The sequence below is a fragment of the Lissotriton vulgaris genome, chromosome 2_1 (assembly GCF_964263255.1).
Source record: "Lissotriton vulgaris chromosome 2_1, aLisVul1.2, whole genome shotgun sequence".
Classification (NCBI taxonomy): domain Eukaryota; kingdom Metazoa; phylum Chordata; class Amphibia; order Caudata; family Salamandridae; genus Lissotriton; species Lissotriton vulgaris.
The window spans coordinates 35,808,875-35,834,562 of record NC_141687.1 but is presented as its reverse complement, the minus strand read 5'-3'; the positions used below and the strand labels follow the sequence as shown (position 1 = coordinate 35,834,562).

Below are 25,688 nucleotides of genomic sequence, written 5' to 3'. Positions count from 1 at the left end.
AGTTGCAGATCGTTTGCTACCCGTACCGGAGATGGACCCTTTAGGAGCCAGTCGTCCAGGTACGGATAGATGAAGAGTCCCTTCTTGTGAAGAAAAGCCGCCACCACTGCCATGCATTTGGTGAAGACTCGTGGTGCGGACTTGAGTCTGAAGGGTAGCACCTTGTACTGGTAGTGTTTGTTTCCTACGACAAACCTCAAGTACTTGCGATGCCGCAGTGCAATTGGGATGTGAAAGTATGCATCTTGCAGATCCACCAAACACATCCAATCTCCGGTTTGAAGATGTGGGCATATTTGGTGAAGAGCTAACATGCGGAACATTTCTTTTACGATGACTTTGTTTAGGAGACAAAGATCGAGTATGGGCCTGAATTTGTGAAGTGGTGTGGCTCACTGGTTAAAGGCGGCAGACCCGGAAGCAGAGGAAGGCCCGGGACCAGGGTACAATTCCCGACGCGGCAGGGTTGTGGACCAGGGTCAGCGGACTCGATAATTCTCGCCTCGGTGCCTACTCTAACCAGGGATCACACTCGGCAACTCTGGGCATTAGCTTGCCTCATCTCCACAACGGCCCCCCACATACGCCGGGGATGCCTGGTTTCACCTTGGAGATACCCAGTAGGGACCATCTCACAGGGAAAGCCAGGACGGGTTCCCCAGCGGTCTACAGCACGGTAGCATGTGGGGTGATTCAGGCACTTTTCAAGACATCATTACATTAAAACATTAAACATTTGTCCTCCTGATCTCTTTTGGGGACAAGAAAGTATCTGGAGAAAAACTCCCTTTCCACTTTGAGAGGGGGAACTTCCTCTATAGCTCTTTTTTGTAGCAGGACTTTCACCTCTCTCCTGAGCAAGCTTAGCTGGTGAGGACAAGATCTCTTTGGAGGAATGCTCCTTGGAAGCGCACGGAAACGTAGCATGTATCCATTGCGCAGTATATTCAGCACCCATCGATCTTTTGTGATGCTGACCCACTCTGCCAGGTGTTGTGGAACACTTCCTCCCACTGGAGTGGGCAACGGCGCCAGAGGAAGCCACTGCTCAGGCCTTTCCTCCTCTCGTTGTGGTAGAGGACTGCTTTTGACCTCCTCTACCTCTGTTGGATTTTCCTCGAAACTGGGATTTCCCCTGGTTCTTATTTTGGGACCACTGAGGGATTTGAACCCTCTGTTGAGCACCTCTTCCCTTGCTGGTCTTGAAACAACGTTTGAACTCTTTTTCTTTTCCAGACCCACCGCCTTTACTGTATCCAGCTCTGTCTTCATACAAGTCATCTCTTCGTCAGCATGTTGTCCGAAGAGAGATGACCACGAAAAAGGGAGTTTCAGGATGCGGTGTTGAGCATTTGGCTTCAAACCTGTGAGACGCAACCAAGCTGACCTCCTGGCACAAACCCCATGTGAGTAGGAGTGTGCCGCGAGAACTGCACCGTCCACTGCAGTGCTTATCAACTGGTTCGCCACCAGACATCCTTCTGTCATAGTTTCTTCGAAGTCCTTCTGGTCTTCTTTTGGAAGCTTTGACTTAAACCTTTCCATTGAGTCCCATAAGGCTCTATCGTATCTGCCCAAGAGTGCAACCGCACTCGAGACTTTCAGTGTGCAGGCAGCTGAATTGCACACCTTGCGACTCCACGAGTCTTGTGACTTGCTGTCCTTATCTGGTGGTGCTGAAGAGGAAGCAGCAACTGCATGCGTCTTCCTTGCAGCTGCCACTATCACAGATTCCGCTGGAGGGTCAGATTGTACAAAAACTGGGTCAGATGAAGATGGTTTGTACTTCTTCTGTATGCGGGCCGGCACCACTCTGATGGTTGCTGGAGTAAGGAAAACGTCCTTGACCGGATCCATTATCCCCAGGACCAAAGGCAGCAGCGGACGAGAGACAGATTTTTTTGTGCAAAGTTTCAAAAATTACTGTCGTAGCCACCTGGGGGACAGACATCTCAATGCTCAGTTTCTGAGCTCCCATTTGTGGGCCATCTAGGTAAGTGCCCATGTCATCCATTGGAGAGGATCTAGAAACAGGACTATCCATTATCGTAGGAGAGTAATCCCTCTTGGAAGACCTGGTAGAAGAGGTAGATGAAGTAGATGGAGTTGTTCGACATCTACGGTGCGCACCGTGCCTCCTCTCCCGTGATCTCCTTGGGTGCTCCTCCCTTCTAGGAGAGCGAGATCTGACCGGATCTTTTCTTCTGGGTGAACAAAATCTGACCGGATCCTCTCTTCTGGGAGAACAAGATCTAACTGGATCTTCCCTTCTGGGAGAGCGGGATCTGGTTGGTCGTCTCACAGGCGATCTGCTTGCTTGGAGCCTGGGGGGACTGCGTCTGTCCACTTCCTCCACCAGCCTCTGGAGAGGAGATCTGTGCAGAGGACTGACATACTCTTGCATACGTCTGGCAGCCCCTGACTCTCGCCAATGATCCAAAGACTTGTACCATCTAGGTGACAGTCTGACCTCCGCAGCCGAAGGATCTGGCTGCCGTACAGGCGATCTGTGGAAAGGACTTCTGGATCTTGAGGATGTTGTCGAAGAGCCAGAAGACTGTGACATGGAATGGCGAGAAGCTGACTCCGTCACCATGATTACAGAGTTTCTCGACGACGATCGAGCTCTTTCTGAATGCCTCGACGTCGAGCGTTCCGGCGTCGGATGTCTTTCTCTCGACGCCGAATGCCTCTGGGGAGTCGGCGGATCCATCAATCTCGACGTCGAATGCTTCAACGGCGATCAATGCGAGGATCTACGATCTCTCGACGCCGAACGGCGATGAGCAGCCGTCGGCGGGGCCTCTCTCGATGCCGAACGGCGATGACCAGCCGTCGACCGAGTCCTCTCTCTCAACGTCGAATGTCTGTGCGACGACGGCGGAGGGGTATTGGTCACCCTCGATGCCGAGCGTCGACGAGACGGCGACAGAGAATGCATCCTCGACGCTGAACGATGTTTTGTTGTCGATGGCGGAGGGGTCTTGTTCCTCGACGCCGAAAGTCGTTTCTTAGACGACGGCGGAGGGGTCACAGTTCTCGACGCCGGTCGTCGCCTGAATGACGACGCCGGAGGAACGACCTCCCTCGACGCCGATCGTTGCTGGGTTGACGACGGCAGAGGGGTCCTGGATCTCGACGCCGACCGTCGCCTGGTTGACGGTGGCGGAGTCACATTCCTCGACGCCGAACGTCGCCCGGTTGACGATGGCCTTCTTCTACGCCGTTCGACGCCTGGTTGACGACGGCGGAGGGGATTTCGACGACGGAACTGGATTCTTCAACGTCGTCGATGTACCTGGTCTTCTCTTCGATGGCGAGCCCGCCGTTGACTGTAGTTTTGAAGATAGATGACCCACTGGTGGTTCTTTTCTCAGCGCCGAGCTCGACGCTGAAGCTGAAGGGTGTGAAGACTTCTCTTTTGAAGATGTTTTAGCCTTCTTGGAGCCCTTCTTCACCGGAGACCTTCCTCTTGATGACCTGTGAGCCAGGCCATAAATGCAAATCCTCTCCCTGTCTTTGAGAGTTCTTCCTGACAGGTGCTCACATCAAGGACAGGTACCTGGATCATGTTCCTCAGGCAGACACAGGATACAGACGTGGTGGTTGTCTGATTTTGCCTTCTTGTTGCCAAAAGAAGGACATTTGTCAAAAAGTGAAGGCATTCTCAGTTGAAAATATTCACTAAACTGACTGAAAAAGACAGTTTCTTACTTGACTAGATGTTAAATGTCAGAGTAAGTAAAAAAGTTGTTAAAAGTGAAGTAATTTTCTGTCAGAAAACAGAAATTAGTGGAGCTGTGTAACCAGGATCCTTCCTGAAGGAGCCGGAAAGAACAACTGACCTAACTGTCACCCCTGAGGCATGATGGGATACTGGGGGTCATGGGTGCCTTAAAGGCACGGTGTCAGTTTATTGCTATGCAGCTACAGGTTAGCTTTTGACGGTGGCGGAGTCACATTCCTCGACGCCGAACGTCGCCCGGTTGACGATGGCGGAGGAGTGACCTCCTTCTACGCCGTTCGACGCCTGGTTGATGCGGCGGAGGGGATTTCGACGACGGAACTGAATTCTTCGACGGCGTCGACATACCTGGTCTTCTCTTCGACGGCGAGCCCGCCGTCGACGATAGTTTTGAAGATAGATGACCCACCAGTGGTTCTTTTCTCAGCGCCGAGCCCGGCGCTGAAGCTGAAGGGTGTGAAGACTTCTCTTTTGAAGATGTTTTAGCCTTCTTGGAGCCCTTCTTCACCGGAGCCCTTCCTCTGGATGACCTCTGAGCCAGGCCATAAATGCGAATCCTCTCCCTGTCTTTGAGAGTTCTTCCTGACAGGTGCTCACAATGAGGACAGGTACCTGGATCATGTTAAATGTCAAAGTAAGTAAAAAAGTTGTTAAAAGTGAAGTAATTTTCTGTCAGAAAACAGAAATTAGTGGAGCTGTGTAACCAGGATCCTTCCTGAAGGAGCCGGAAAGAACAACTGACCTAACTGTCACCCCTGAGGCATGATGGGATACTGGGGGTCATGGGTGCCTTAAAGGCACGGTGTCAGTTTATTGCTATGCAGCTACAGGTTAGCTTTTCAGTCTTTTTAGACTGTGTGTTTGCAATGCAGCCTGGGAGCTTTCGATGCTTTCAGTGAGTTATGAGAATTTCTACTACTATCTGAGCATTAAAACAGTTTCTAAACAATCTTTGGTGTTGCTTCTCATGTTTCTAATGCATATTATTCATGTATGGTGGAAATTCTTCACAGCATATTCCAGCTCTGATATTATTTGGCTGCTATCGCATGCTTTTATATATATGTTTATATCCCAAGAGCCGCTCAGGAAGATCAGACGCAGCGTGATGTCTCCAGCATGCAACGATAAGCAGACACGAGCCCAAATTGAGTGCAAAAAGTAGCGTTTATTCTTCTTAGTCGGCCATTATGCGTTTCACCACCGGAGTGGCTTGATCACATGACAACGTACAAGCATTGAATGGACCATTAAAACAGCTAGCACCCTATGCACGTGACTGTGATAGTGATAGACATAGAAAAAAGTGAAATGCAACTTTATATATATATATGAGTATATATATGTGGGGCACATATAATATAGTGTTTCCGGGGTCCCGCGCATGGGCGGGAATGTTCTAATGCTTATGACTATTGATGAGGATCCCCTGGAAGAGAAACACATATCTCTCTCGATATATACTATTATACTATTTACATTACTTACTAAAACAATTTGATTTTAAATAAATTATATTTTACTTCAAATTTGAAATAAATTACATAGAAGGCTACATATATATATATATATACAAATATATATATATATATATATATATATATATATATATATATATATATATATATATATATATATATATATATATATATATATATATATATATATATATATATATATATATTTGAGGGGTTTTTTTCACTAAAAAACCATAGGTTTCAGGGACGTTATAGTTAGTTGGACATTTGACTCATATAATACCAGAGAAATTCTCCCGTTATAGTTAGTTGAGCTAACTATAACTCGTGCGCCCGCAATGCACTGCTGATGATGTCACATATTACATCACTCATGACATGGTCAGTGACATCACTGATGACATCACTGATGGCATCTCAAATGACATCACTGATGACATCATCCAGTGAATGTGTGTTTCTGTAAAGTTTAAATATTTTTCATATATATCTATGCCAAGGTGTATTGAAGAATGAGTGGATTAACAAGTGCCTGAGGGGATTATTTAGTAGGTGCGTGACTGACTGTATAAGTGAGTCATTGGACGTGTCTTACTGAATGCATGGGTTATTGACTAAACTGTGTGAAAGTATGTATTGGTCTCTCAGTTGGTGTGTAAGCAACTTCATGGGTTGGTGAGCAGCTACATGAGTGTCAATATGGGTTATTGATTTGTGTCTGTGTATCTGTATGGGTGCCTGAGTGTCTGTGTGGGTGGGGGGGGTGACTGTGCATAGATGTCTGAGTGGGTGCTTCACTGGTTGTATGGATTCAAAAGTGCATCTGGGAAGGGCTGTATGGGTGAGTTAGTGTGTGTATGGGTGTGTTGGTGAGTGAATGAATGTCTCAGTGGTATATGTGTGACTAACTACATATGTTTTAAGGCAGTATATGTAAAGGTTGGAGTAGATAAATGACTATACATGAGAGTAAGTTATTTGAAGAGTGGGTGTATAAATGAGTGTCTGCTTGTATCAGTGATTGTATAAGACAGTAAGTATGTGCTAGTATCTGCATAAATAAGTGATGTGGTGTGTGTATAAATAACGGAGTTGGTGTGTATACCTGTATACATTAGTAAATGGGTATGTGATTGATTCTTTGCATGACTGACTAGGTGTGTGAGTAACTCTATGGATGAGTGGCGGAGTGTGACTGTATGTATAGGTGTATGAGTGCATATTATAGTACTGTATTGATGAGTACCTGCATGTGTAAGTGACTGGATGTGTGTGTAGATGTAGGAAATAGTCTGTGGAATGTAGTATCTGGCATGGTTGTGTGTATGATTTCAAAAATAGTAGTCTGTATTTTATAGTGGGTGTATCAAAGTTTATATTAGGGCATCAGTATGTGCATCAGATTATCATGTGGATGATATCATCAGTGATGTCATTTGAGATGTCATCAGTGATGTCACTGGCCATGTCATAAGTGATGTAATATGTGACATCATCAGCAGTGCATTGCATGCACACAAGTTATAGTTGTCTCAACTAACTATAACGGGCGAATTTCTCTGGATTTATATGAGTCAAATGTCCAACTAACTATAACGTACTTGAAACCTATGTTTTTTTAGTGAATTTCAAAGGTCTTTTAAATGCTAATTCTGAACTATAACGTCTGCAAAACCTATGTTTTTTTCAGTGAATTTCGAAGGTTTTTTCAATGTTAATTTCATATTTTAATACTTATAAAGCCTATATTTTTTCTATTTTTTTGTGTAATATTTTGGAACTCTATTAGTCTTTTTTTAACTTTAAAAATTATGTAATATTTTATATCTTCGACCCAAAATATGTACATCTTTTTTTTTTTTTAGAAAACTTTATCCCCGTACAGGTAGTGTCCCAAGCTCCATCAGCACAGGAATCCTATCTGCCATATTGCTAAACTCATAAATGATGCGCATTTCGTATCCGACGTTTTCGCGGCACCACGTCCCGCGTAACATCATATACATACGAGGTCGCGCCAGCTGCTACTTTGGTATGCGACGGATAAGCAGTACTAAGCCGCGCATTTCGTCATGTACGTATGGGGTCACGCCCACTGCGCATTGCGTATGCGACGAGTGCACACTGTCAGGCCCTGTGTTACATCAACTGCAACATGGACACACACATAAGTACACTCCCTGGCCAGGCAGGAACTGAACAATGCGAGGTCCCCGGAATAATTATTCACACCCCTACACTGGCCTGGCGTAGGCAAGCCCAGCCCACTTTGGGTACATATAAATAGGATAACGACGACGCCACATGTCCCAGTTCTTCCACACTGCCTCAGGTGACATGGCCACATCCACCTTGCATATCACAGTGCGCAATTAAAAAAAGGGATCCATGAGGTGTACATCATCCTCGCAATCAAAACTCGATTTGATTTGTGAACCCTGCTGGCCGTCGTGTTTGGACACTGTGAGAAAGAGTCCGCACTTACCCGAAACATGCAGACGCGGCCATGGGAACTTCAACGCCCATGCTCATCTCCTGTGTTTTCACAGGAGGATCCTCGTCATCAGTTTGCCCAGGAAGTCCAACCCCCATACTCCGGAAGGGAGAAGGGCAAGCCAATAATAAGTGCGCTGGGGCAGGACGGAGAGGCGAGCGCAGACGCTGAAGGAGGAGAAGGACGAGGTTGCACAACGGAGCAGAAAGGAGAAGACGCGGGACCCGGTAGGGAAGACGCGGGACCCGGTAGAGAAGACGCGGGACCCGGTGGAGAAGACGCGGGATCCGACTTTGAGAATTCCGAGAATCCAGACGATGGAGAGGAAAGCTGGTCGGAGGACTGGTGGTGTCCGGAGGAGGCTGGAAGGTGGCCGTAACTCAGAGGAGAGTTACGGTGGGGTCGGTGAGTGTAACCGGCTCGGGGACAGAGGGAGGGGGCGGAATAGATATAACGGGAGGGTAGAGTACAATGGGGAGTTACGTGAACTTGTGTATATACCGTGTAATGCACTCAGGCAGAGTACTTGGAGATACACGGACAAACACACAGGGTTCTCTTCCTTAGGCACTTAAGCTCAAGCTCACTGTTCCCACTTTTCTCTTCCCTAGGCACTTAAATTCACTATCCCCACATTCCTGTGTCAAGATAGGAAAATTCAGTACCATCCTGTAACCGTGATAAACCCTGCAAAGTCACAACGGTGTGGTGAAGGGAAAAGAAACCCCATATGTTTAAAAGAGCTCCATTCTGACAATACCCCTATATTGTTTGTTTCTATTCTTCTATGAGCCTCCGGAAAAACCATCCCAGTCCAGAAGAACCAGAGGGCAGGAAAACATCTTTGCAAACCTTAAGTTCATCTGGCTCATCCCAGGAATCGTCAGAGGAAGAAGAAATCCAAACCTCCCAACCCTTTTCACTTCCCCATACTATCAATAAACCCATTTCAAAACCTTTATTGCAGCCTCCACGCCTGTTTATCAAACCCGCACTCCCACAAGTGGTGTCAGAAGTAGGATTGAAAGGCAAAATGGAGGCTGCCCTTGCGAGAATGGCCGAGAATCAGGAACACCTTAGCAAAGTCATGGAACGTTTCCTGACCGTTGTTGAGGAAGACCGAGGCAAGTTGCAACAGGCTATAGCCGGACAGGGACAAACTCACGAAGCCGCCATGGGCAAACTTACGGAAGCCCTGGGTCAACAATGGGGACCTACTACCCTACCCTTGGTGGTATTACAACGTTATGTGGTCGGAGAAGACCCAGACTTTTTCTTTAGAAACTTTGAGCGAATGGCTAATGCAGCCTCATGGCCCGCCGAAAAATGGGGACAATATTTATGTCCTTTATTGTCTGGCGATTTACAAGCAGTTTACCAGGCAGCTACCCTACAAGGGGCTGTTCCTTATGCGGACATAAAAAAATGTATCCTGGAAAGATTAGGAGTAGATGATGAGATTTATAGATTGAAATTAAGACAAATGAAGGAAGGCCCCCAAGAAACCCGTCGCGCCTTATATTTCAGAGTAAAAGACATGGCAGATCGTTGGTTAAAACCAGCTATCACTGACAAGGATGGGATCATGGCGAAAATTTATTTAGAACAGTACTTAACGTCCCTACATCCGCCTATACAACAGTGGGTTAGACAACAAGCCAACCTTACCCTGGAAACAGCCGTGGAGATAGCCAGTGCTTATAATAGAGCGCAGGACTTTCAAAAAGGCAGGGAAGAAGTCACGGGGAAAACTGGTGGACATTTTCAAAATCGGCCTCCACGACCCCCAGTTGCTAAAAAACCAGAACCTCTTGAGCTTGTTCCCAGTACCCCTTTGCCCAGCAGCACGTTTGTACCACCCCCTATAACAGGACCCCAATGTTTTCAGTGTGGGGGAATGGGGCACATAGCAAGGTTTTGTCCCCAAAAAGAAGAACCTATGGAGATAGGTATGGTTCGTAATTACTTCTGTTCACCCCAAGAAGACAAAAGACTGCCCCCATATAAGTGCACCGTTTCCATGAATGGACAACCTGTTACTGCACTAGCGGATACCGGATGCTTACACAGCGTAGTTAGACCCCAAGATCTTGGTAATAACATTGGTCCTATAGAAGCAATGGTGGCCATCAAATGTGTACATGTCAATATCAAACCATATCCAACTGCTCGGGTACTGGTACAGCACCCCAAAGACTCGGGGACCTCCTTAACGGTGGGGCTAATACCTCGGTTACCCGAACAAGCCATCCTAGGAAATTAATATGCTTAATTACCTCAGCTATTACAGGAGACTACTCTATCTGCGGAAGACTGGCTAACCTCCGCACCCTTCTATACAGAGTCTGAAAAAGAATGGCCGGCACCAAAAATTCGGAAAAGTCGCAGTCAGAGGAGGGCCGAAAAGGGTAGAGAGCCTCTGGTGGTGCCTGTAATTCCTGTGGAGAATCCCTGGGAATCAGATCGAAATTTCCATGCTGCCCAGCGGGAAGATCCTGTTCTTCAGGAAGCATGGAACAAGGCCTTTGATGAAGAAGATCCACTACATGTAGGTCCATATTTTTTTTTTAAAAACGGCCTATAATATAGAAAGAGCAACCCAGGTCAGAACGCCCAGTTGTTAGTTCCAAATCCATTCCGAGAGAAAGTATTGTATCTCGCTCATAGCCATCTTTTGGGGGGACATTTTGGGACAGACAAAACAGAAAAAACTATTCTGGAGAATTTCTATTGGCCAGGAATATATCAACAGGTCAAAAGATATTGCAGGGAATGTCCGGTTTGTCAGAAATATAGCCGCTATCAATCCCCAAGGGCACCATTACTACCCCTTCCCATCATAGATGAACCTTTCTCACGGGTTGGCATGGATATTATTGGACCCTTATTGCCATCCAGAAGTGGATGTAGATATGTACTAGTTCTGGTGGACTATGCTACTCGGTTCCCAGAAGCCATACCCCTACGCAGACCCGACACAACCAATATTGCAAAGGCTATGGTTAATATTTTTTCCAGGGTGGGTTTCCCAAAAGAAATTCTAACCGACCAGGGAACTCCCTTCATTTCCAAAATGATGAAAGACATCTGTACTCAATTAGGAGTGAAGCAAATACGAACCTCAGCCTATCACCCTCAAACAGATGGGCTGGTTGAAAGATACAATGCCACCATTAAGACCACGTTAAAGAAATTGTTGGATCTGGAAGCCCGTAAGTGGGAGGACATCCTTCCCTTGGCACTTTTTGCCATCAGATGCAAAGAATAGAAGAGTACAGGGTATTCCCCTTTTGAATTTCTATATGGACAGAGGCCTCGTACCTTACTAGATATGGCCAAGGAACAGTGGGAAACGGAACAAAATGATACCAGACCACTACCCGAATATGTTTCAAACCTAAAAACTCATTTAAAACAAATTCGTAGTATTGTTAAGAATAACTTGGAGAATGCACAGGTTGCCCAAAAGAAACATTATGGAAAAGGGTCTAAACATAGGTCCTTTCAGGTAGGCGACCTCGTGTTGCTTATGATGGCGACTTCAGACCATAAGTTATTGGGTCAATGGCAAGGTCCCTACAAAGTCATTCAACAGGTAACCCCTATGACCTATAGGATAGAGACAGATTCACAGAAGAAGATATCACAAATATATCATGTGAATTTACTAAAGAAATGGGAGGGACCTGTCCCTGTGTCAGTAAATAGCGCAGAACTCCAAATACCCCTATTTCAACAGTATTTTGATCCAGAATTGCCTGAGACATTATCACATGATCTGACAAAGGTTCTACAACCATTGTCAACGTTTTTTTCCACTTCCCCTGGAAAGACCAATCTCATTGAACATGCTATCAGAACTCTTCCAGGGAAACGGGTGAGATTGAGACCATACCGTATACCAGAGTCTCGCCGACAGGTTATACGAGAAGAGGTAGAGAAGATGTTGCAGTTGGATGTCATAGAACCCTCTAAAAGCGAATGGAATTCGCCTATACTGTTAGTTCCAAAACCCGATGGGTCGGTGAGATTTTGTATTGACTTTAGGGAAGTAAACAAAATCTCTGAGTTTGATACCTATCCTCTTCCAAGAGTGGATGAAATGGTGGAAAGGATAGGAAAAGCGAAGTATATTAGCACATTAGACTTGTGTAAAGGATACTGGCAAATTCCTTTAAAGACAGAAGACAGAGAAAAGACTGCTTTCTCAACCCCAGATGGGTTATACCATTTCAAAATGCTAAGCTTCGGCTTACATGGAGCTCCAGCGAGCCATGAATATGATACTCAAGCCCCATGAGGCCTATGCTGGTGCCTACATAGACGATATCATAATATACAGTGATACCTGGGAACAGCATTTGGCTCACCTTTCCCAAGTAGTAAACACCCTAGGAGTTCATGGATTAAGAATCAATCCCACGAAATGTGATTTGGCAGCCCAAACAGATAAGTACTTAGGGTACCTTTTAGGTGAAGGAGTCATACGACCCCAAACATCCAAATTGTCTGCCATTTCCCAGATACCTTTACCCAGGACGAAAAAAGACTTGAGAGCCTTCCTGGGTTTAATGTGTTATTACCGAAGGTTTATCCCTGGATTTTCACAGACAGCAGCTCCCTTAACGGATCTTCTACAGAAAAATATACGAACGGAAGAGATCTTACAATCTCCTCCGGCTGAAGTAGTACGCTCCTTTGAATTCTTAAAAAATTCACTAACCTCTGAATCAGTTCTGATCAGTCCTGATTATTCTCGTCCTTTTATTTTACAAACTGATGCTTCAGACCTAGGATTTGCAGCTGTCTTATCCCAAGAAACACCACAAGGAGAAAAACCCATCTTGTACATAAGCCGTAAACTTTTCCCTCGGGAAAAAAATTATGCTACCATTGAAAAAGAGGCTCTTGCTATTAAATGGGCAATAGAATCCCTCCGGTGCTATCTGGAAGGGAGAGAATTTATACTTTTTACAGATCATGCCCCATTAGAGTGGCTAGCAAGGAATAAAGGTCACAACGAGAGAGTCCTGAGGTGTTTTCTTTCCTTACAACCGTACAGATTTCTTACTAAACATAGGAAAGGGAAAGACCAATGGAACGCTGACTACTTGTCTAGATATCCTCAGAGTAGTTTCCCTAGAAGAAGGACAGCAAGGGAAAGGGGATGCGAGAAAGAGTCCGCACTTACCCGGAACATGCAGATGCGGCCGTGGGGACTACAACGCCCATGCTCGTCTCCCGTGTTTTCACAGGAGGATCCTCGTCACCAGTTTGCCCCGGAAGTCCAACCCCATACTCCGGAAGGGAGAAGGGCGAGCCAATAATAAGTGCGCTGGGTCAAGACGGAGAGGGGAACGTGGACGCTGAAGGAGGAGAGGGACGAGGTCGCACAACGGAGCAGAAAGGAGAAGACGCGGGACCCGGTAGAGAAGACGCAGGACCCGGTAGAGAAGACGCGGGAACCGGTGGAGAAGACGCGGGACCCGACTTTGAGAATTCCAAGAATCCGGACGACGGAGAGGAAAGCTGGTCGGAGGACTGGTGGTTTCCGGAGGAGGCTGGAAGGCGGGCGTAACTCGGAGGAGAGTTACGGCGGGGTCAGTGAGTGTAACCGGCTCGGGGACAGAGGGAGGGTGTGGAATAGATATAACGGGAGGGTAGAGTACAACGGGGAGTCACGTGAACTTGTGTATATACCGTGTAATGCACTCAGGCAGAGTACTTGGAGATACACGGACAAACAAACAAGGTTCTCTTCCTTAGGCACTTAAGCACAAGCTCACTGTTCCCACTTTTCTCTTCCCTAGGCACTTAAATTCACTATCCCCACATTCCTGTGTCAAGATAGGAAAATTCAGTACCATCCTGTAACCGTGATAAACCCTGCAAAGTCACAACGGTGTGGTGAAGGGAAAAGAAACCCCATATGTTTAAAAGAACTCCATTCTGACAATACCCCTATATTGTTTGTTTCTATTCTTCTATGAGCCTCCGGAAAAACCATCCCGGTCCAGAAGAACCAGAGGGCAAGAAAACATCTTTGCAAGCCTTAAGTTCATCCGGCTCATCCCAGGAATCGTCAGAGGAAGAAGAAATCCAAACCTCCCAACCCTTTTCACTTCCCCATACTATCAATAAACCCATTTCAAAACCTTTATTGCAGCCTCCACGCCTGTTTATCAAACCCGCACTCCCACAGACACACAACAATGACAGCAGGTGAGCAGTGGGGCCTAGGTGCACAGGGGCTGCAATTGAGTGCAGTGCTGCAGGAGGGGTGGGGTGCATCAGCCTGGGTGCGCAGATGCGAGCAAGTTATGTTGCCGGGCGTAATAATGTGATCTCTGACCTCATTAAGTCACATCTCTGTCTCATTTTAGGAACCTGCTGGACCATACTGTAGGCCTGAGCCAGCGGGCAGCGCTGCCCTACAGACACGCGGCGTTGGCTTTTGGGGCACTGTAGTGAACCGATTACTAAGTGTACATGCACACAGGCTTGCACCACTACATTACACGTGCACACTATGCTTCTAGCATGCGCTCTGCTCCTTTGTATGTGAACGTTGGCATAACATATTATTATTTAACTTTGTGTAATCTCGTACACTCCAACTCCTCTTTGAACCACGATTACCACTAACAGTTGGTAGATCGTACTTCAAGAAGGAAGGATGCACTCAACTGGTGTTCTCTATTAAGCTTGAAATAAACTTTCATTTACCTCAAGATGTTTCCAGCATTATATTATTTCTCCCTTTTTCAGACACTGAGTTGGTCACGCTAAAATGGGCAGAGCGGGTGATCAGCCCATGATGATCGCCTGGGCATTCTGACTCCTTCCATCGTGGTATCAAGACACCGTCCCCGACCGCAAATCTACTGTGCCACCCTGGGAGAGGCACCCGGAGTCGGAGTTTGCACCAGCATGTCATTGGACATACCGGTGGTGGCAGGTGAGCAGTGAAGCCTCTGTGCGCAGGAGCTGCAATTGAGTACAGTGCAGGGGAAGGGGCTGGGGTGCAGCAGCCTGGGTGCACAGGTGCAGGCAAGCGATGTTGCCGTAGATAATAATGTAATCTCTGGCCTCATTCATACCTCTGTTTCATTTCAAGGACTTGCTGGACCGCACTCTTTCTCGCGGATCCAGGTTGACTTTACAACCATCACCATAAGGGTTGTTTGGACTGGTGCAAGGTGTTCACTAGAATAGTGAACATCATATACCAGGCCAACTTCTCACATCATAGGTGTGCCGGAGTCCACCAATATAGGGCACCAGGACAATTACGTAGACTCACTCCTCACAGATATGTTTGGAAGCTAGTCCTTCACCTCCACTTTTATAGTGGAACGCGCACATCGTATTCTGGGCTCCCGACCTAATCCAGGGTGTCCGCCAAGGCCGATTATAGCCTGTCTCTTGAGTTTCAGGGACAGAGACACCGCCCTACGGCTTGCGCAGGACAAGGGCCAACTTGACTGGCAAGGCTCAAACATCTCCCTTTATCCGGATTTCACTGCGATGGTCCAAGCCGCATGGAGGAAATTTATAGGGGCGAAGGCGGCCTTACTAAAGATGGGTCTGCGATATGGGATGCTTTATTTAGTGCGGCCAAGGGTTGACATTGGTGGTCAGTCTCGTATTTTTGATTCACTTCACCACGCAAAGGAGTTTGCTAAAGGTACTCTGCCTCTGTTAAAAAGAATGCAAAAAGAACAATTGATAGACAGAATGCAGCACAATGTCATACATTCACCCCAGTACAGAAATATGGGCCTAAACCCATCATGGTGAGCAAAGGAATGATGGATTTCACCCAGATCTCTTGACTGGGGGTGAATGTTTTGATTTGTTCTGCATTCCGTCCATCAATTGTGTGTCATTTGCCTTCTCATCCTAAGTCCGCCAGGCATGCCCAGACGTGGGTCCCGGGCTCACTGTGCCACTGGAATCAAGCTATCCTGGCTGATGAGGGGTGAAACCCCGAAACCGATCCTAGGATGCTTGTTTCCGGTCCAGAGAGGACCTTGAATGCAGTTCGGGCTGGACTGTTCCCATGAGGCACAGGGTCAAGACTGATTTGCATATGGCCAGGTTCAAACTGGGGTGGCATGGTGAGCAAAAGAATGATGGATTTAACCCAGATCTCTTGACTTGGGGTGAATGTTTTGATTTGTTTTGCATTCCGTCCATCAATTGTGTGTCTTCTGTTATAAAGTAAGGCACAACCTCCCCGCAGAACACACAGGATATACCGAGCTCCGGTGCGAGCGCGAACCTTTTTTCCGCGTCATAGAGTCCCGGCCCCCATTTCTTCATTGTTTCCATGCTATGGGTACATATTGGCTTGTTTTAACTGTAGTGACATAAACTGATGCCAATGACACACTTGGAGGCCGCCTTAGGTGCAAAATTGTTTCAAACTGCAGGCACTTGGTGCCATTAGTAGGGACAGAGGGGGTGTGTTGCCACCCCCTAGTGCAATTGCACATGTATCAGTCTATTCAGGTTCATGGGAATGTTAGTTTTGCTTGGTCGATGTCTGCTCCAATCATATTCGATATGAGTTCTTCCCCCCATCGCTTATTGAGGAGGATGGGTAATGGGAGGGAAGGGTTTTTGGAATGGTATGTTCTTGTTTCCCACGTTTTTGTTCCATTTACTAATTGTGGCAGGTAGACAGTAATCGCAGGGAGCAGAGTTAGCTCTTACTTTGACTTGGCTACATGACGACAAAGGGTAATTTAGCTTTCCATTCCAGATTAGTTTTGAGCACATGGAATGTTAGAGGGTTAAATAACACAAAGAAATGCCTTCAAGTTCTTAACTACCTGCAGCGCCATCACACATCCTGCAAGAAACTCACTAAAAGGAAAAAAAGAAGGAAGGCAGAGGGAAAGAGTGAAATATGAAGGAAGTTCAGGTGGAAAAATAGAGAGCAGAGAAAAAGCATGAAAAACAGAAGCGAGAGCAGAGGGAAAGAGTGAAAAACAAAGGAGAGAGCAAAGAGAAAGAGGGTAAAACGAATGAGAGAGCAAAAGGGCACATGGAAGAGACAACAAAGGCAGAGGAAGAGGAAGAGCAGCAGAAGAGCAGAGTGCTCTCCCACTGGACCGCCAGGGATGAGGAGCAGGCAGGAACCTGCGGGTGGAGGAGGGCCTCACGCACCCTGCAATGGAGCTCAGGAGGCAACACTTCGTGATGAAGCTGCACGAGGTCAGTGGTCTTGATCTTTTTGCTGCACAGTGGACACCACTAAGTAGGGATCGGGGAGAGCGGGTCAGCTGAGAGGTGGGAGCAGGAAGGACACACTGGGGGGGTGTGGCCACTGGGGCAGCAGCAGCAGGGGAAAACAAAGGAAAGAGCAAGATGAGGGTAGAGTGAAAAACGAAGTAAAGAGCAGAGGGAATGAGTGAAAAAAGAAGAAGAGAGCAGAGGGAAAGAGGGAAAAATGGAGGGGAAAGCAGAGGGAAAGAGTGAAAAACAAAGGGGAGAGCAGAGGGAAAGAGTGAAAAACAAAGGATAGAGTATAAGGGCACAAAGAAGAGACAAGAGAGGCAGAGCAACAGAAGAGCAGAGTGCTCTCCCACTGGACCACCAGGGATGAGGCGCAGGCAGGTGCGTGGGTGGAGGAGGGCCTTGAATACCCTACAATGGAGCTCAGGGGGCAACACTTGGTGGTGGAGCTGCGTGGGGGGAGAGCAGTCACATTGACCAGGTCAGTGGCCTTGCTCTGCTTCATGTGCTTAGGGAATCACAAATTGCATTTCCCTATTTGTAGTCCAATTTTAGGTAGTCACAATTTTTTAGGATTACCTAAAATTGTGACAACAAAGCCTTTCATACATCTTGAAAGGCTATTCTGCATTCGCAAACGGTTGAATTTAGCGATTTGCACATTTTTAATGTTAACTTGATATTTTTGTAGATAATATTTTGGACACAATATTCTTGTGTCATGATATTATTGTTTGCGATATTTTGCCATACAACAGTGTTTCCAATCAAGCACCATCACTGAATGGGATGCCAATTGGGCAAATAAAGGTTCTTTGTGAGTCAAAAGGTGGGAAGAATGAACTTTTTGCACTCCTTACCCTGAAATGAATACATAACATTGTAAGGCAGAAAGACATTTATGACTCACAATGTTTCATATATCAAACACTACACCTCATCTCACCGTAAGGTTCTCATCAATAAAACATCTGTCAATATCAGTCTCACAACGTATGCTACCACCAACCGTTGCTCACCAAACAGAACTTCAAGATATATTTGACTACATTTTCCCACTTTTATGACAAACATCACAACTAGCAAATAATGTCTGTAGATATATTTTACTTACACCACACACCCACAGCTCCAGTAAATATGGAACCCAATCTCTGTACTAATATTATTTATTCATTCCTCAGGAGCATCTCAAGTATAAGGACTTCTCAGTCAAACTCTGTGTGACACATATTCTTTATCTCCATTACATCCTTTTCTACATTGTGCTGTTTTGATATCTTTCATTATGCTGCCATTACCTGCTCAAACACATTTTTTCTGTCTTACCTCTGACAGCCATCTCAGATTGAATGCTAATTTCAGACTGCATTGACTCTGTAGAAGGGGTTGATCCAGACTGAGAGGCGAGCTGGTTTTGTGGAATGCCCACTTTACGAAGGTTCTCTCCCTCTGAGGTTGACCTTCGGAGCAAAGACAGAAGTGGTGTCCTCTTTTCTGGTTTATCCTCTTTTTTCTCTGATTTCAAACTATCTCGCCTTTCCTCAGAGCTGCTGCGCAGCTTCATCGAAAGACGGTCCATGGTATTTCCAATTTTTTTCCTCATGGCTAGTACCGGTGATTCGCTTTGCTTCTTAAGGTCCTCGGTTTCGCCCGGCTCTGACTTTAAGCTCTCAGAGTCTTTCTTGTCCTTAGAGCTACCAAGGCCCAGACTCCAGGACAGCCGACGCCCTTGACTTGCTGTTTCTTCCCTATCCTCTGGTGACTTTTCTTTCCTGTCAGTGGTTGGCGTCCGTTTGAAGCGCTGAGACAGTCTCCTCATGAAGCCAGTATCTTTCTCAACATCATGAAGGTCCTGGACTGATCGTGACCTTTCCTCAATCCGTTTGTGGTGTACATCAGGCACAAGAAATTCGAGTGGAACACCTACTGGACTTGGTCGATACATGTCTTCCTCTCGAGCAGACTTTCCAAGGGCAGCAAGTTGCCTTTCCTCGGACCATGTCCTTGTTAAGAGTTTGAAGCCTCTGGTCAGTGATGATTCTCTTCCCCTTTTAAACTTAGCCTCAAAGACCTCTTCAGAATCAATGTCATCAATTGTTTGTACTCTCTCAGTACTCAAAGATCTGGATGGTATTTCCTTTGGAACCTCTGCTGATGCTTCATGAGCATTTAGCTCTTTAGACACTAATGGGGCTTTGGCAAAAACTGCAGCATGAGGCTCCGATTTACCAATGGGCTTTAGTGGGACAGGCCTTACGATGACTCCTTCAGGTTGCAGGGTAAACGCTTTTTGATCAACATTTTTTCGTTTCAGAGACTGCTCTGGTTCTGCTAGAATAGAAGGAGCCTGGAGAGACTGCATTGCAGTAGCATAGGAAGAGGGCTTAGGGCGCGAATCAGAAATAACCGCAGGCTGTGAGAATGCCCCAGGTTTTGTGCCGTGGTCTTTCATTGGCACTTGCTGCTTGGTAACGCTACCACCGGTTTGTCTGGTTGAAGCTGGCATCCTATATGTTGATATCAGGCCTGTTCCACCATTGGCTAGTGGAGATGGCTTGCTTAGTTCTTCCACTGGTTTGAGCTTATCTAATTGAGATGACGCCTTGCATGTGGTTGATTTGGGTTCCTCTCTTTCAGTATTTAACTCAGGTGTGGGTGGCTTGGAGGAAATTTCTCGGGGAGTTGTAGGTCTGGATTCCTGTTTAGAAGGATCTGCCAGGCAGGATAGGGACTGTGATTCCTTCAATCTCTGAGCTTCCACATGTGCTACTGGAATTTCCAAGGGGGCCCCGGAACGTCGATGTAGAATGAGTGGCTCTGTATCTCCATGAGAGAAAGAGCTGGCTTTCCGGAGTACTCTTTCATCTGAATCTTCATATCGTGGAGCCGATTCACTAGATGCTGCTCTGGTCAGTCTAATTGTTGGCGCAGGAGCAGGTGCTGACAAAGATGATTGCTTTTCTGATCTTGTGGACCGAACTACCTGCCTATCCAATGAGACAGTTTTTTTCTTTTCTGGGACGGCTGAAAGGGTCTCAGTGAGAGGTCCCCGAAGACCACTAATTTTACTGTCCATGGAACCACCTCGCAGCAGTCTCTGACGCATTAACTCCAGCCTTTGTGCATATTCTTCTTTGCCAGAGCCAAGTTTTCTGCGGTGCGATCCTCGCTCATCCAGCTTGCCAGGGCTAGGGCTCCGGCGGGGAAGCTCCATTGAAGCAGCCTTTTTGAGAACCTGACGGAGCTCCCCAGCATCATCAAACTGGTCCATCCCTTCTTCATCCTCGTGAGGCAGATTGAGAAGTAGAGCACTATCTGCAGAGCTACCCCTTCTAAGCTCTCCTTTCCGGGAAGGGCTCATTGCTTTTTGAGGCGAATCTGGTGAATCTAAGCTTGAACCCTTTTTTAGAGGTTTTCTTGGGTGGTCTGATCTCTTTTGGAGTTCTCCATTATCTTCATCTGAAGATCCTGAACCTTCAACCTCCGTAGACCTTTTCCTTGTCAATGGTCCCTTCTGTCTCTTCCCAACTGCCTCTCCATTATCTTTCTTTTTAGAGATTGTGACTTGCTCCATTGGCTCTTCTGCCTCGTCTGGCTGCTCTTGCAATTCCATTGGTGTTACATCAACTGGACCAGCTTCGTCCAAGTGCTCAGCTGTTTGTTCCATCGCCTCGTCATCAGTAGGAATCTCATTGAGGGACATTCTGGAGCTGGAAAACTCTACCTGAAGGGGCATGGGAATGAAAGGCAGCTCATCCAAGTCATCGGAATCAGAAGACGATGACAGACCAGAAGATTCTTTCAGGTGCTTGGGGACAGCGATGGATAGGTGGCTGGACTCATCTGCCATAAGCTCTGGGATGGACCTCATCATCATTTTAGATTTGTAGCTAATCAGGGAACGCTGGAGAAAAAGAGAAAGAAATATGTGATAAAACTTTAAAGGTATTATGTTAATGTGATGCAATTTAAATTACAGAGTGTGCCATTGGTTTATAGTTATTGTTGCATTGAGATTCCTAAAATACAAGTTACTTACGTTCGGTAACAATGTATCTGGTAGAGACGATTCTAGCCGCAGATTCCTTAACTTAGAATTATCCCCAGGCGTAAGACTGGATCCAGAAACTTTTGCCACAGCATCTCTGTGCGCCGGGGTGGTACCACGTGACTCTGTCCTGACGTCGTCCGGGGACGAGACGTCAGCAAGGTCACATAAGCCCCACCCCAGCACGCTGACGTCAGTTTTCTTCGGAGAACTTTTCTACACCACAACGTGGAGCCATCACAAACAAAACTGTGAGAATATGGGAACAGTGTGCAAAAAAAAAACAGGGAAAATGAAAGGGAATAAACAAAAGGTGAGGAACAGCACCATTTAGAAAAGTGCCAGGCACTGTGGTACTGAAAGTCATAGAAGGGAAAGAGCAGAGCACCGCTCTGAGAAGAAATCTTGCAGCAAAAGCGATATCCTCCCTGGAGGCAGAAAAACATGTGAAAAATGTCAGAGCAGACGACAGAAAGTCTGTAACCACCATCCATCGCCGTGAAGGGTAACAAGTTCGGAACAGATGAGTAACGACAAATTACCCCAAGACAACACCATCAAGGAGGGTCGTATCCCCTGTAAAAGGCTAAGGGCTGAGGCACAGCCAAGAGACCCCAACTCAGAGGACTGCAGAGGAGTCAGAAACCCCAAGCAATGAAAAAGGGAGAAGATTATGAGGAGGCCCCACCCTGGAATAACCAGGGTGGATGGATGCAGAAGCACACATGAACCTACAGTCTCATTACCAGAAAGGAAGGAATTAAACATATAACCAGAACGAAGCATCCCGCCAGGGAGGAAGTGAAAGAGGGCACTCGCAGAAGACAAAACCACCCAGAGGGAGGCAAGTGCAGAAAACCAAGCTGAAGGTCCTCGCAGAACGGGGAGGAAGGATGGTCCGTAAAAGAATCTGCTGCTAGAATCATCTCTACCAGATACATTGTTACCGAAGGTAAGTCACCTGTACATCTGATAGAGACTACTAGCTGCCGATTCCCCTTGAAGTTGAATAGATACCTTAGCCATACCCCGAGGGGAGGAGGGTCGGCAAGAGAAAGCTCACCAGCTTCGAAAAGCACAGGAAGGATGGCCCAGTCCTCACAAAGCAGAAGTAAGCAAGTACAAGGAGAAGTGAAGGTCAGAATATCACAAGCCTACCTGAGGGGCAAAGGGCATCCGCCAGAAGACCCAGAGGGACCGACGGCACCAAGAGAGTACCAAAGGAAGAAAAGAGCCACTCGTAAAATCCAAAGAGAAGAGGTGGAAATGGAGGCAGAGCCCGCCTCAGGAGAACGCACCCAGAGAAGGGGACAGCTGAACGGGCAACAGTCCCTAGGTAGGGGAAAAGCCAGAAACGGCCCCGCGGCCGAGAAGCGCGTACATGAGAAGGAAGACACAGACATGCAAAGCTCCAGCAGGGAAAGGAACAGGAGCACACAGGTACACGCTGAGTCCCACGAAGGTGGACCATAATGACCAGGCGTGCGTAGCAGACAGCTGGTAAGCACTACGAAGTAGTGTGCCCAGAACAGCAAATCCCGGGAAGCAAGAACATGTAGTACAGACCTAAATCCGTCAACCAGAAGCCAGGAGAACACCAGAAATGTCCCAGCCTTGCTGGAACACAAGGCAGGGGACCAGGCCGAAACATCGAACAGCAATGTGTAAACACCTCAACAGGACACCATAGACGGCATGACAAAAGTCTGTCTGGCGATCCTGAGGCTGAAGAGGGAAGGCAATACGCACAGAAGCAGATATCCCGCAGGAACAAAGGGTAAAATTTTTGACAGGCAAGCCCAATAGAAGAAGGATAGAAACACCATTGGATACTGAGCAGGACAGACATGGAGCAGCGCAAGCTGCACTCAACCAGAAGAAAAAGGGCAGCACTAAGCGGTACACAGTTTCGCCAGGAAACTCGAGGAACCCGAGAAGGTATCCACACCCGTCCAGTTTAAGACAGAGCTATGCAATAGCCAATAAGTACCCCCCCTAGGGTATGACATGCCCCAAAACAAACAGGAGAGGTCAAGAACAGAAAAGACCTGTGGGTATCACCGCAGGCGGCTTACCAATCAGCCAAACAATACACAGATGGTCCAACCCGAGGACCTACATGGCTTCACTAACAGCCAAAAAACACACACCCCAAAAACTGAAGGGCTGTACCAGCAGCCAAAAGTACAGAAGGGTCAACTGAATGACCCTGAAGGCATTCCAAGCCACACACAGCACCCTAACGGGCCAACCGAAACACTGGGCCCAGATAGAAAGGTGGGATAAATGCCTCCTATAAGACACCTGAAGACCGACAAACCAAGCTTACGGAGGGGTGGAGGATGGAGCCCCGCAGGGAGTCATTGAATAGCGGAGTCTGCGTGGGTGTTAAATAAAAGAACACCACCAAAAGTTCAGTCAATCAGACACTCCCGAACATTCTCTGGAAAGAAGCTATGCTGCAACCAAGCATGGCGGCGGTGTGCCACAGAACTCGCCATAGCTCGGGCAAGAGAATCAGAGACATCTAAGGCCAAACAGAGAATAAAGACAGCTAACTCCCGACCATCCAGCACATGGTGCCACAGATCAGTGCGGACACCTTCATGGGAGATGTGAGACAGAAGGGACTCCGTAGAATCCCAGAGGCCGGAGGTAGCCCGGGCTAACACACAAAGTGTGTTGAGCGCACGCAGCGCAACACTAGTGGACGCGAAAATGTTACACCCCCAGGAGTCCAACCACCGGGCCTCCCGTGACGGAGGAAGCACCACGGAAGGCAAGGAAGGAAAAACAGCCTGCAGGGCAGGGGCCTGGGCAGATGGGTGGGAAAAAAGACAGACTGGGTCGTGCGGAGCAGGACAGTGGAGGAGTGGCTGAGGCACCTGATCCCCCGTAGCAGGACGCCCCCAGGCCCCTAGAAGAAGGCAATTGTGGAGCGAGACTTCAAATGGAAGAAGCAGCTCCCCTCCACCAGAGCCCTGGTGTAGAACCTCCAACAAGTGGTCTGTTGGGATTGGAGCGACCGGGTTGCCCATTTGCAAAATGCCGGTGGCCGTGGAAATGGCCCAGACAAAGGCCACACCCGCCTCCGTAGAGCGATGTGGGGGTGAGAGCAACTCTTCCGTGGGCGAAGGCTGCAAACTAAGCCGTCCATCCCCGTGCCCTGCCGCAGGAAGAAATGGCCAGCCCCTGAAAGATGGAAGACCCATGGATGAGTGAGAGGCCTGAGGGGTCTCCGGAGAGGGTGGGGAAGCCCGCGGGGCAACCAACTGTGAGGAGCGGAAGAGCATATCCAGGGGCTGTGGACACGGAGACAGCATAGAACCCACCCTGGAAGCTGCCGGTGAATAGGCAACGATCCGGCATCCAGTCTCGGGTGAAGAGGAGACAAGGAGACGACAATCCTCCGGAGAGGAAGGAACATCCGGAGAAGAGTCGACGATCCGACGTCGGGGCGGCATCGGGGAGTCTGCTGCGGGCACCGGTGCGATCTCAATCAGCGTCGAAGTGTCCACCAGGAGGACCGAGTCAGCCTCCACCACCACGTCCCTCACAGGAGAAAGATGCTGGGTCGGCGTCAAAGCGGCCAATGAACGGCGCTGAAAAGGCGCCAGCTTTACCTCTGAATAGGCAGCCGCCTGCGCCGAGGACTGAAAGGGGCCCGGGGAGATGCCCAGGGTCCCGGCCTCCACCCACGGCGCCGCCAGTGCCGGGTAGGAAAGCCGTTGGTGCCGGAAAGGCGTTGTCTCTGTCACCGGTAACACAGCCGCCTGCCAAGAGGACCGAGGGGGACTCGGAGACGAGCTGTGAGTACCGGCAACCTCCTGCGACACCGCAGGGAACCCCACTGGGTTTTGTGGCGAGGCAGGGGTGCAGTGGGTCAAAGAGGGAACCCTGTAAGGCCGCATCTCAACGACACCACTCCTCAAAACCCTGAAGCCGAACTCGTCGGAGCCGGGGGCGAAGCCACTGGCGAGTCTGCGGACATCCCAGCGCACGGCGAGGGATCTGCTGACGACTCTGGAGGAGAAGGAGGGCCCAAAGAAGCCTGCAGCGCCATAGCGTAGGGCTTCATTTGGGCACTTGTTGCCCCGGTTCCAGGAAACAGCGGTTAGGGGGGCGACGGGCGAGAACGCAAGTCCCGGGAGGAACCCGCGCCATCTGCAGAACGAGGACAAGGCCTCAGTGACAAGCTGCAGGACTTACCAGCAGGCCAGCCACGCCCATGAGTGTAGGACAATGCCGCAGCCGGAATGGGCGACTCCTGGATCCTTCTGAGGTAGGGGACGGATGCTCTGACGAGAACGATCTGGACAAACAGGCGGAAAGCAATTTCATCCGGCGCTCCTGCCGGGACTTCGGCTTGAGATGCTGACAAGCGTCGCAGTCCATAGAATCATGGCACTGTTCCCAACGCAAAAGCGTTAGAAGAGGCCTGAAAATAGGTCAAGGAAACACAATCCGGATCCACGTTGCATGCGGAAAAGAAGGAAACTGACGTCAGCGTGCCTGGGTGGGGCTTATGTGACCTCGCTGACGTCACGTCCGCGGACGACGTCAGGGCGGAGTCACGTGGTACCGCCCCTAGAGCGGAGAGATGCTGTGGCAAACATTTTCCGGATCCAGTCTCACGCCTGGGGATAATTCTACGTTAAGGAATCTGCGGCTAGTAGT

General features: G+C 48.1%; 1 protein-coding gene across 3 annotated transcripts in view; it reads right to left on the bottom strand.

The window, feature by feature from the left end:
* Window positions 1–25,688, bottom strand: part of SPEG (striated muscle enriched protein kinase) — a 1,422,155-nt gene that overhangs the window by 343,114 nt on the left and 1,053,353 nt on the right. For all 3 annotated transcript variants that reach the window (XM_086954403.1, XM_086954404.1, XM_086954405.1), the window contains one exon: window positions 18,290–20,867. In XM_086954403.1, coding sequence (XP_086810529.1) covers window positions 18,290–20,867 — 2,578 coding nt within the window. The remainder of the gene's footprint in view (window positions 1–18,289; window positions 20,868–25,688) is intronic.